The sequence below is a fragment of the Pantherophis guttatus genome, chromosome 8 (assembly GCF_059756535.1).
Source record: "Pantherophis guttatus breed Tessera chromosome 8, ASM5975653v1, whole genome shotgun sequence".
NCBI classification, from domain to species: Eukaryota; Metazoa; Chordata; class Lepidosauria; order Squamata; family Colubridae; genus Pantherophis; species Pantherophis guttatus.
In genome coordinates, this window is record NC_142070.1 from 41,866,702 (window position 1) to 41,879,929 (window position 13,228).

The 13,228-nt window shown below is 39.6% G+C and overlaps 1 protein-coding gene across 3 annotated transcripts in view; it reads right to left on the reverse strand.

Annotated features, from left to right (window-relative positions):
• MTUS1 (microtubule associated scaffold protein 1) overlaps positions 1–13,228 on the reverse strand; it is a 110,631-nt gene that overhangs the window by 64,833 nt on the left and 32,570 nt on the right. Inside the window, exon 4 of one of the 3 annotated variants that reach the window (XM_060686793.2) lies at positions 2,822–2,992. The exons of 1 other annotated variant lie outside the window; for it this stretch is intronic. In XM_060686793.2, coding sequence (XP_060542776.2) covers positions 2,822–2,992 — 171 coding nt within the window. Of the gene's footprint in view, positions 1–1,261; positions 1,554–2,821; positions 2,993–13,228 lie in introns of those variants that run through there. One more of the 3 variants, XM_034442948.3, reaches the window with a different exon arrangement.

Below are 13,228 nucleotides of genomic sequence, written 5' to 3' on the forward strand. Positions count from 1 at the left end.
GATGTTCAGGTAATGAAGTAAATATATTCATTTTTTCTATTCAATACCTGTCTTATTAGCTAGAATGAAAAGTGTCATCTTTTCCTGAAATTGGCCAAGTGTTTCTGACAAATACCGTCACAATCTGAAGGACTAATGCTTCCTCTATTGCTAATATTACAAGGAAAAACTTATTTATTTAGAAGCTTAATGGACAATGAATAGTTTGTTGAAAAGTTCACTTAGCTGCATGAACTATAACTCCCAAGATCACAAAAATATTGTAAGCTATTATTTAATAGTTTAAATAATTGCAGATAATTTAAAGTTTTTTATTATTATTTTATCATTTCAGTCACAACTGCCATGTTCAGAATTCATGTTACATGGCTATTCCTGTGAAAGGGGAAAGTACACTTTGAATACTCAACATTCTGAAATATGCAAAAGGCAGAGGGGTCTTTTCTTTTTCTTTTTCTTTTCATCCCTTTGCTCCAGACAGTTCCACTATGATTTTCTTTAGACTTACACTTCTGAGGAACCATTCAGAAGACAATGGCAGCTGTTAAACAGCCTCAGTTTAAATGCTGTAGTTATAAACCAAAACAATTGATTGATGTTGGGGGTTATGGAGAAAAAGATAACAGTCTAGTATAAAAGCATGCTCACAAACATTACAGGACCCACACATTTTATAAACAAATTACACAAAGCACAGAGCCTATATTAAATGAAGAACTGCTGCTCTGGGATTGCCTTTTTTTTTTTAAAAAAGAGCACATCTGCAATCATGCAAAATTATACATTAGGTTTTAATTTATAACTGTCTTACTGAAGATGCTTAAACCTTGACAGGAAGGAATTCTGTGGTGGTTTTTGCAGACAATTTATTTAACTCCGAAGTGTATTGAGCAAAGCCATGCACATGCTGACAAGGGGGAGGGTGAGAGCAGAGGTTTGGGGGGGGGAAGCATATACTTATAAAAATCAGGTATATAAGATCATCAGGAACACAAAAGTCAACAGCTGGAAATGAATTTGGCTAATGTATTTTTCAGATTTTCTTAAGAGTGCAGAATATGCATCAAGCATGCATTATTTCATGAGACATTAAACACATTCCTCCCTCTCTTCTCCATCATGATTTCTTTCAAGACAGACAGAATGGAAAAGCATTTCATTTGATACATTCACTTCATTTACAAAAGCAAAACATGCTGCCTCTTTTTTCTATCCACAGATGGAAGTAAAGGGATATAGATATAAAAGGACGGTCACCTACTTCTTCTGCCAGAAAATGTGGCTAACAAAGGAATGATACAAAAGCTGTACGATCCCACTACTAGCAAGGTCAGTAAGGTAACATCGTAGTGGCTTCCTGAGTCTGCCGGTGGTGTGAGGGTAGAATTGATGAAAATATGAGGAGAGAAGTCGGTTTCTGTGCAACTGCGATGTCCTCCTGGTACAGTCATTTAAAATGATCAAAGCAAGCTCAGCGTCTGAAAGACTGCAGCCATGTTCACCCTCGCGTATTCCCCACGCTTGCTCTTAGTGAATTACAATCGAGGGTGGGCGGGGGTGGGTGGGAGGTAGAGAGAATAGTAAGCTTCAAGGCAGGAAACAAGAGCAGCTTAATCCAACTAGCAAATCAGATTTAAGAAAATGTCATCCGTTGTTGGATCTTTAAACTGGAACTAGAAACCATGACATTTCTTTGTTAAAAAGCAAAACCCTTTCCTTTGTTAGCAGCAAGGATAGAATTGCACGGACTGTTTACAACCTCCTTAGGTGATTCAGGCACTGAAGTAAACAGACCAATCAGTGGGCAGGCAAGGCAGCCAATATGGCTGTCAATTCAGGGCCAATCTGTGGTTAGGAGAAAAGCATGCTGCAAAACTTAAATAGCAGAGCTGTTCTTTTAAAAAGCATTGCACAAGGGAGGGGGAGGAGGGATAGCGGTTCAAAACTGCAAGGGAAGCAAAAAGACATCATTACTGATGCTATAGTACTGCTTGCCTTCCTAGCTCATACATTTTAGCCCAAGATCGCTCTTCCTTATATGGCAGGTTTGATTTTCTTTAATATGACATATCGCTCTTGCCATTGGCAAATCTGTACATTGCTTTATTTACTCATTTCAAAGCAGTAATAAAAAAACCAATAATAACTTTCATTAGAAAGTTGTGCAACATTAATTCCTTCTGTGTATCAGCCAGGCATTTCTAAGCATTCATCAATGCTTGCGAAGTCTTTAGGAAGTCTACAAAATGAGAAGGATAAATTTGATCTACATTATTTGGGCCAAAACACTGTCTAAAGCAGGGCTGTCAAAATCAATTTCATTGATGGCCGCATCTGGGTTGTGTTTGACCTCAGGGGGCCAGACTGGGAATGGCCAGGGTGGGCATGACCAACTCAACGTCACTCATGTTGGAGGCACCTGTGGTGGCCCAAGTGCTCTGCCAGTGAAAATGGGCTCCCGAGCTCCGTTTTTGTCTGTAATGGCCTCATGCAACCCTCTGCCAGTGAAAACGGAGCTTGGGAGAGACGTGGGCAGCCCTCCCAAGCTCTGTTTTCACTGGCAGAGGCAGCGCAGGCTGGTCCTTCGCTGTTTCCAGGGCAGTCCTGTGGGTCAGATCTAAGCACACCGCAGGCCAGATCTGGCCCCGGGCCTTGAGTTTGACATCCCTGGTCTAAAGCTATTGGATGCTGTTGCAACATAGGAGTTTGAACGTTTGGAATTACCAGTGACCACCTTTTGCTGAGGAAAAAAAGCAGTTAATAATGAACCACAATGGATTTTATTCAGTTATTCGTTAAATCATCTCCAAAATGGACTTACAATTATTGCTGTAAGTGCTTTGGTCACTCTGAGTGCTGCTGACTGAAGAGATGCTAGAGGTTCTCTGAAGTCCTGGTCCTCTAATGGGCACCTTTGAACTGAGGCCAGAACTAGTTGAAGATCCTGATAAGGCCTTTGTGGTAGTAAGCCTTCCCCTGGGAATTCCTACTCCTGCCAGCATAAAGAAAGATGTCAGTAATAATGCTGCTGCTTAGATAAAGCAACAGTACTTTCTACACTACTCAGGTAACCCTGAGGACACAGATAAACCTCCAAGTGCTTCCTTTTTAAGGTAGGTAAATTGAGGACCCAGTTGTGGGGGCAATAAGCTGACTTTGTATAAATATACAAAAGGATGAAGGCTATTGCTTAGCACATTGTAAGCCGCCCTGAGTGTCCGGAGAAGGGCGGCATATAAATCAATTAAAAAAAAAAATGATGCAAATTACCAGCTGTCTGCAAGAAATATAAATCCTTCCATTCCCCACTATCCTGTCAGAACTGAAGAAGCTTTTTGGATGAGAAAGGAAACGTCTTCAAAGAAAAAACAAGGAAGTCCAGTTGCCTCCTGAAAAAAGCACCTTTGCCTCAACCATGACCTGGATGACTGAGAATCTATACTAATTCAACCATTTAAAAACAATACTCAAACTTTATTTTCTCCTGCCAAATAATACTACATTAGGACATCTAAGAAGGAAGTTACAGCAAAGGAGAACTAGGCAAGGCCTTTGCATTTCAGCACAGCTAAAAGGCACATTTTTTTCTTCGTTTGCATTAGGATAATAACATCTTAAGGATATTCAATGTAGCAGGCAAAATCAGCTAAATTTACATTAAAGACAGTGATGTCTAAATTCCTTTTGTCATCTAAGACTTCCTACCATGAATTCTGCAGAATCTCAGAATATAGGTTTATCTTTAATATATATCTTGCTACATGGACAAGAATATTATTGATTTCATGGCTATTTAGTAGACCAGACTACTTGGTCTGATGCTCCCCCAATGATTCTAAAAATAACTCTTTTTCATCTCAATCATTATAGCCAACAATGAAGAAGAATGCTAGAGTTCTGCCTCTGGATTTCCCGCACCTGTTCTTCCCCCCCCTCCACTTGTGTTTTTTCTCAGTGAAGTACAAATGTACTTTACAAAGGCTGTCAAAGATTTTCAAATGGGGGTGGATTACAACCATATTCATCCTATGTGGTCAAGAGCTATGCTGGCTGGGGGGTTATGAGAGACATATCTGAACAGATTTGAAAGACATCTTTTTCAGGAAGAATGGTCTATTCCATTTGTTATATAAATTAAACTCAGTAGAGTATTAACTTTTGTACAACCTCCTTTACTGAAGATAAAGGATGGGCAGGAATCCTTTCTTCTTTCACTAAGCAGCAACATCGATTAGACGCTGCTAATTGCAGACATTCATCTATTTCCATGAATCAATTATCAGAAGGAATTATACCATTCTTTGACTGAACATTTCCAGTAAATGTTAGTTACCTGAAGAAATTTAAGCTAGCCACTAAAGAGCTCGTCTGAAAAGGAGTATTTAACATCTCAAACTTATGTGATCAGCTACTACAAAAGTGGAAAATATTGTACTGCTATTTCTCTCCTCAACACCAGGTGGTATTATAAGATAGTCACTTGGAAGGCAACTTGGAAAAGTTTTGCTCTTTTACTTATAACCTACTTCCTACTACTAGTTAATGTATTAGTTCCTTAAAGTTTCTCTATGCAGGTATTTACATTTTTCCCATCTCCTACTCAAAGTTTCTCTAAATAAATTGGCATCAATTTAGTGAAGACTAATCCAGTTGTCTGAATAATTAGTAAAAATTAAAAAATGCAGATAGGCTGCCTTGTTAAAAGCAGACCACGTGGTCATTATTTATTTTACTCATTTAAAGTATGTTTATCTCAACTGTCAATTCAACAAGCTCCCAGATTTATTATACCTAGCCTCAACTATGCACTGACTGTATTTTATTAGTTTGCACTTTTATTGATGTGCTATGTCCAGAGTCACAAACTCTAGGTGGGGCAGTCTAACAAATTCTTTAAATAAATAAAATTTAATAACATTTCCTATCATCAAGGTTATATTCTAAAACACACAAAATCATGAAAAAGACTGGAAGAAAAAGGATGGGGAAAAATGATGACATCGTTGGTTTGGTTGGCCAGATAAATAGAAATATATAGACTACTACATTGCACTCAAGTGTTCACAGCACTTTTTCATGTCTTCACAGGTCTCATTTTTTGCACAGCTGGTTCATTCCCTTTCTTACTTCTTGGTCTGTTCTTGAGAACCAAGTATGTTTGCTTCCCCTTTTACCCATTTAGGGGAAAAAGATTCCTTAGTACTCCTTTTAGTGAGGTTTAGGAATCTTACATTGAAAAATAAAACATCACATGGAGAAGTTTGGCTTTCCCAGTGTACATTTCTTTTCACAAAATTCTTATCTTGCCTATAAACAAAAAGTATTTAAGTAAGGAAGCAGGTAAATTCAAGGTAAAAAGTTACCTATTGTAAATGAGTGTGAGGACGTTTGGCAAAAAGTATTTAAAAAAAAAAGAATTTGCACAATTTATTACTTTTAAAAAATTACACTTTTTTTTTTCAATTTAAGTACAGGTAGTCCTCAACTTACAACCACAATTGTGACCAGAATAAGCAAGGTGAGTCACAGCTGATTTCATGACTTTTGCCATGGTGTTTAATATTTATTTGTTTGTTTGTTTATTTGTTTGTTTATATTTATATACTGCCCTTCTCCTGAAGGACTCGGGGCGGTGAACAGCCAACAGATAAAACACAAGAAATACAAAATTTAAAAACAGTATTAAAATCCAATTAAATTAATTTGGCCCACAATTAAAACACCCCTATATTAAGACCGATAATTAACAATTTAAGAATTAAAACAATTTAAAAGAGTTAGGCCAGCCCGGCTTGCTGGAATAAAAATGTCTTTAGGGAACGGCAAAAGGTGCGAAGATCCGGGATCCGCCGTATCTCCGGGGGCAGCTCATTCCAGAGGGTAGGTGCCCCCACAGAGAAGGCTCTCCCCCTGGGGGCCGCCAGTTGACACTGCTTGACCGACGGCACCCTGAGGAGCCCCTCTCTGTGGGAGCATACTGGTCAGTGGGAGGCTATCGGTGGCAGAAGGCGGTCTTGTAAATACCCGGGTCCTAAGCCATGGAGCATTCTAAAGGTGGTAACCAATACCTTGAAGCGCACCCGGAAGACCACCAGGAGTCAGTGCAGCTCGCGCAGGAGAGGTGTTACATGGGAGCGCCGAGTCGCCCCCATAACCACTCGCACGGCCGCATTCTGGACCAGCTGGAGCCTCCGGGTGCTCCTCAAGGGGAGCCCCATGTAGAGAGCATTACAGTAGTCCAGGTGGGATGTGACGAGAGCTTGAGTGACTGTGCGTAAGGCATCCCGATCCAGAAAGGGATGCAACTGGCGGATCAGGCGAACCTGATAAAAAGCCACCCTGGCCACAGCCTTCATATGCTCTTCTAAAGACAGTCGTGCATCCAGGAGGACGCCCAAGTTGCAAGCCCTCTCTGTGGGAGCCAACGACTTGCCCCCAATAATCAGCGATGGCGCCAACTGACTATATCGGGATGCCGGAAGCCACAGCCACTCAGTCTTGGACGGGTTGAGCCTGAGCCTGTTTCTCCCCATCCAGATCCGCACGGCCTCCAGGCACCGGGACATCACATCAAGGGAATCGTTGGGGTGGTCCGGGGTAGAGATGTATAGCTGAGTGTCATCAGCGTACAGATGGCACTTCACCCCGAAACCACGAATGATCTCACCCAGCGGCTTCACATAAATGTTGAACAAAAGGGGCGAGAGAACCGACCTTTGCGGCACCCCACACACAAGGCGCCTCGAGGTCGATCTCTGTCCCCCCATCAACACGAACTGTGACCGGTGAGAGAGGAAGGAGGAGAACCAATGCAGCATGGTGCCCCCTACCCCCAGCTCCTCTAATTGGCGCAGCATGATACCATGGTTGATGGTATCAAAAGCCGCTGAGAGATCTAATAGGACCAGGACAGAGGAACAACCCGCCCCGAGTCCTCCAGAGATCATCAATCAACGCGACCAATGCCGTTTCCGTGCTGTACCCAGGCCTGAAGCCTGACTGGAACGGAACCAGATAGACAGTTTCCTCCAGGTACTGGGGAAGCTGTCGCGCCACCACATGCTCAACAACCTTCGCCACAAAGCAAAGGTTGGAGACTGGATGATAATTCGCTAATACAGCCGGGTCCAGGGAAGGCTTCTTGAGGAGGGGCCTCACCACCGCCTCCTTCAAGGTGGCGAGGAAGTAACCCTCACTCAAAGAAGCATTAATAATCCCCTGGAGCCAGCTTCGTGTAACCTCCTGGGATATGCAGTTATTAAGTGAATCTGGATTCCCACATTGACTTTGATTGTTGGAAGTTGGTTGCAAAGGTCACAAATAGCGATCACCTGACCCCGGGATGCTGCAGGCTTTGTAAATACATGCTGGTTGCCAAATGGCTGAATTGTTATCATGTGACCGTGGGAATACAGCTTGGGTCATAAGTGTAAGGACTATTTTAAGTCAGTTTTTTTCAGAGCTGTTATAACCTCAAACGGTCACTAAATGAATGGTTGTAAACCAAGGACTACTTCCATCCTCCACAGAATTTCTTTACATTCATTTATCAATTTTCTGGCAATTTAACATATATTGCAATTACAAAGAACTCAGTAGAAATCTGAAGAATGAATTTTCAAAATTGTGTATTAGAAAACAACGACTATTTTATTTGAAGTTCCAAGAAATTTTGCAGAAAAAAATAATGCTGTGGGTAACACCTACTTAAGAACAAAGTATTAAATATAAATATTTTGGATTACAAAAGGCCATATATTGCCAATAGCAGCCACATCAAAGTAATCTTCCAGATACAACAGGAAAAGAAGGATAACTGAAGGCAGTTTAGTTTCAGAATGCTAGAATAAGGGGCTACACTTATTATATGAATGTCATTGCATTAAAGGCCTATCCTCTCACATACGGTCACAGATCTAATATGGTTTGTCTTGTTGATAAATAATGATTGAAAAAACATAAGTATAATATAAACAGGCATACAGTGAAAACTATAAAAAAAAAAAACAGCACCCTTCTCCTGAACAAAGGGTACAGAGGTTAACAAATCTGAGATTTTCTCCAGGCAGAGAAGGATGGGATCTGATGCTTTTATGCTGTGCAGGTTACCCTGAAAACATTGAGAAGCTTATTATCTCATTCCACTAAATTCCAGCAAAAAAAAAAAAAAAGAAGCAGCAGCAGCAGCGGCAGCAGCATCATGGCTTTGAAAATGTTTTTGAACATCAGTGTAGCCTTAGAAATACTCTTTCATTCTCCCTGTGCTCTAAAAATCAATGTGACATCAGAAAGAATTTTATTTTTTCAAGCATGCTCTTATAGAAGCAAAGTGTATATTTGCCAGAGAAAACCTGGTGAGGCCATTTATGGGATCCGGATTCTATAGCACAGATTAAGATAGATTCTCTATAGACCTCAATGCTTTCTTGAAGTGTCTTGATGAGCAGAAATGATCTCTAGAAAAAAAATATAGCATTTAATTATTAGCCTGGATCAGATGCTGGGAAGTTTGTTGTTTTCTCCTTTTTATTATATTGTTATAAATCTTACTACATTGTATTGGATTGTTTTAATACAATGGGCTTTATGCAATATTAATTGAAAAACTATTGACATTGTTATTTAGCTAACTTGGTATGTAGGAAATAGAAAAGGGCAAAAATATTCTATCAATATTAATTATAATTTAGGATGTCCATATTACAAGCAGAAAACTGATCTGATGTTCCATCCAGAGCTAAGTATACCATTAAAAATAAAAGTATGCTGAAGACTGCATAAAAGTATGTATTATATGATAAAGGTTACATTTTTAAGCTGATTATTGTGTTAAGGACTCCATTGTGTTGAATCTACTTGTCTGTCCATCCATACACACACACACTAATAAAAATAAATAGTTAAAGCAAATGTATCAATAATTAAAATTCCAAGAAAAAGAACTATTGGGCTTCTAACTTTCCCTCTTTGTATACATCTTCTAATGGAAATCTATTTTGAATTATTAAAATTGAAAGGTTTACAATACTCTCACTAAGGAACATTTAAATGTATTCCTAACATGAATTGTATTAGGACCATTAGATACGTGCATGATATTTCACATTAAATTCTCTGTCCCTTCTATTTCAGACTTAAAGTTGTGCCTTGAAGAGCGGGTTTTATATTACCGTAAATTGCATAGGGTTGGTTTGTTTCTTCTTCTCATACACTTTGGCAGACTACAATCCTATTTCTAGGATCTTGTTTAGCCTCAATTTACACAGACCCTGCCTGCTACACTCCACCTGCAACTTGATACAAACATGGTTCAGACTATCTTATTTCTGGCCTGCAAGTGTGTGACAGTATACTCCATGTATCTCCTTGCTGGTAGGATATGCACAGCAGGATGTTGACTTGCAAGGCAATCTCTAGATTAGAAATCCCAAAATGCATAGAATAGCATGAACAAATTTGGCCTATTGGACATAACATGCTCAAGCTGACTAATTCTGTTCTTACACTGAGCAAAGAACGTGTAATGCTGTATTGATTATTATGGAAGAGAACCCAGTCTATACTTTTTTTTAAAAAAAGCAACTCTCAGTTGATTCCATCAATGAAAAGTGTTAGAACTAAATATCAATGTACCCACCTGGCAATGACACTTCATTTCACTGTCCCATCTTTGACTGGACATGGCCTAATCTCATGAAATGGAATTGATGAACAAATCCAAGAAGGTGAAAGTATACATTAAATTATGAATTAAAAGTTATGTGGCAAAATATGAATTGATGCTTCCTAGGATACTATAAATAGCCTGAAAATCAGGCTTCTCAGAGGTTACATCTTTTCTATCCTGGAGTAGAGAGTTGGTCTCTAAAGAAAACCACTTGAAGAAACTAGAAACATTTGAAATGTGGATTTACAGATGGCTGTTATGTATAAACTGGGCTAACAAAATCACAAATGAGGAGGTGATAAGCCACCTGGGAAAGCAAAGGGAAATCATCAAAGACATTAAAAAGTGAAAGTTAGAATATTTTGGACATGTGATGCAACACTCAGAAAAATACGGCATCCTTCACTTAATCTTTCCAGGGAAAGATTGAAGGCAAACGAGGTCCAGCAGAAGAAGAACATCATGGCTTCGAAACCTTAGGCATTGGTTTGGACAAAACTCAGCAGCACTTTTTCATGCGGCTGTTGACAAAAATAGGATTGCCAACATGATCACCAACATTCGATGATGGATATGGCAGAAGAAGAAGAAGGAGAAGGAGAAGGAGAAGGAGAAGGAGAAGGAGAAGGAGAAGGAGAAGGAGAAGAAGAAGAAGAAGAGGAAGAGGAAGAGGAAGAGGAAGAGGAAGAGGAAGAGGAAGAGGAAGAAGAAGAAGAAGAAGAAGAAGAAGAAGAAGAAGAAGAAGAAGAAGAAGAAGAAGAAGAAGACTATTGTAGGTGTAGATAGAATAGCTTGGTGACAGTTGTATAATATGAAAATGATGACAAAGGAACAAGTAGAAATGAATTTGGGGGAAAATTCCACAATATCCTGGACTAATGCAATCTAATGTAACTGAAAAAAGAAAGAAAGAAATATTTGGTAAGCTGCCAGGAATAGATAAATGGAGAAAAGAGAAGAGAAATAGCAACTGGGGCTAGTCAAGACTCAAGAACAATTGAGAATTACAACTGCTTGGGGAACATCTGCTTAAGAAATCATTTTGATTAACTATAGTTTAAGCTTAAGTATATTCACATGTAAAGATGGAAAAGTAATAAATAAAAACGTGATTTTTATGATGAAAGAATTAGTGAAGAAAACCAGTGATGAGAGAATCTGAATATATTGGTATCAGGAATGAATCTTTGGGAATGAATGGAGATGGAAGAAAAGGAAGGATAAAAAAAAAGTTAAAACAGAAATGACTGCAGGAAGCAAAATTAGAGAATATTATGTATGAGAGAGTATTAGAAGATAAACTTACTACTCCAAGAAATGGAAAAGTAATTGGATACAGTATAAGCAGATGTGTCTGCAGGGTATGGTTAACAAAAAGTCAAGATGACAGCCATGACTGTGTCAGCAAAAGTCTGCCCTCTTTTTACATGCTTTGCGGTAAGAAAGAGGATGTAGAAGCATCTTAAATGTAGTGAAAAGAATTACAATACAGAATGCAATAAAAGGATGCCGAATTACACCAATAGGATGTAAGAAAATGATGCATTGTGGAATGGTGAAAAAATACAGGTAGTCCTTGGCTGTCTCAGGCAGGGGAAAGTATGTTGCAGACTCCATCAGTTAAAGAATTCCAACTGGTGGAGTTGGACTAGGAAGAAAACCTTCTCTGCCATTGCCCTTGCCCTATGGAATATTCTTTCCCTGAAGGTAAGTGTAGAATAGTGGGCGCAGTAAAGACACAGGGCACACACAGCAGTTACATGAGTTTATTCAGCTCCGGTACAGCAATGGATTGCCTAGCCGCAAGCAGCCTCTTTTAAAGGGAGCTGTCCCCGGCTTCAGCCACTGACATGCTTCTAAATCTCCCGCTCTATTTGCTCGCTTCTACTTGGTCCGTTTAAATTGTCATTCAATATTTAACACCCCTCCCCTCTAGATCAGCATTGACCAACCCTGGAGTCTCTCAAGCCACGTAGTCGTGCAAGTAGGCGGGTCTTTTCAGGGCGCGACTTGACCTGCGCAGTTCAGTTGTTCCAGCGATCTTGGAGTGAGAGGTCAAGTTCTGTGTCTCTCCTGGAGGCGCCTCCAGAACTCTCTCGAACTCCGCCGATGGCATGGGCCTATTTTGTTGAATGTTTATTCCTTCCTCCCCCAGCTGGAAAGGGTGGACTGTTGCTGCTATCGAGAACTCCCTCCTGGACCCCAGATAAGTGTTTGCCATCTCTAGTCGGGTTAAATGGTGCGGGTGAAATGATCGAAGACATCTTGCTTGGCCGTTGAGTTCAATGGCCGCTGATTGCCACGTGGAGGTTCAGTAACCTGGTGTCCGGTTGTCCTTCTGAGATCCCACCTTCATCGCCAATGTAGAATAGTGGGCGCAGTAAAGACACAGGACACACACAGCAGTTACATGAGTTTATTCAGCTCTGGTATAGCAATGGATTGCCTAGCCGCGGCAGCCTCTTTTAAAGGGAGCTGTTCCCGGCTTCAACCACTGACGTCCTTCTAAATTTTCCGCTCTATTTGCTCGCTTCTATTTGGTCCGTTTGAATTGTCATTCAATACTTAACAGTAAGAGAGGTCCCCATTCTTCTGAAAAGGAGTTAGGACATGGTTCTGTTGCCCCATGTAGGACACCCATGGAGCATACAGCTGTGGGATTAGTTAGCTTCCTAAAAGCCCCCCCTTCACCTTTTAAATAATTTTAATCTTTTTCCGCCTCTTAATTTTAATTTTTTTCACTTTTATATACACTGTTTTATATTTTAATATTTTATTGTATACCCCCAGAATCCCTTTCTGAGAGAAATAGACAGTATGGAAATCTGGAAAAAAATTGTTAAAATATGGGTGCAGTTTGTTTATAGAGTGACTGTGCAACTAGCTTAATATGTGCATGAAGACTAAACCTATGCCTAACAATTGGAAGAATTTTGTTATTGTTCACTTAATCCAAAAGGAAAGGGAACTAGATTGAATACAAAAGCTAGATAGGGATTAGCTTGTATTCCTCGGAAGAATGGTACTTGAAATGGTGTGAAAAATTACAATGAACAAAATCTGGGTCATTCAATATGGCTGTTTGTGCTGGGCAGTGGGCATGTAGATCACATTTTTGCTTTTTCTCAGCTCCCAGAAAAACACATGAACGTACAAGAGAAACTTTAATATATATATTCACCACTGAATTTCATTGTGTTAGAGAGGATCCAGTATTCAAGTTGGTTGAGATCCTTCTGTATCTTAAGCTTATTTTCTGGAGTGTTGGCTATTCCTGCCAGCATGGTGTCATCTGCAAATTTGATGAGTTCCCTTTCTATCCTCTAGTTTAAATCATTGATGAAGATATTGAAGAGTACTGGGCCTGTTAACCTGTTAAGTGTTAAGAATACTGGGCCTTGAATATTAGCTATTTCTCAGAAAATAAAATAAAATTCATAAAATGAGTTTTGAAAAACAGGAGGCAATATATAAAGCATTATAAAAAGGACGTTTTCCAGTATTGAAAGTTGGAAAAATATAGCATGTAGAGTAAACTTAAACTAGCAATACTTTTTTTCC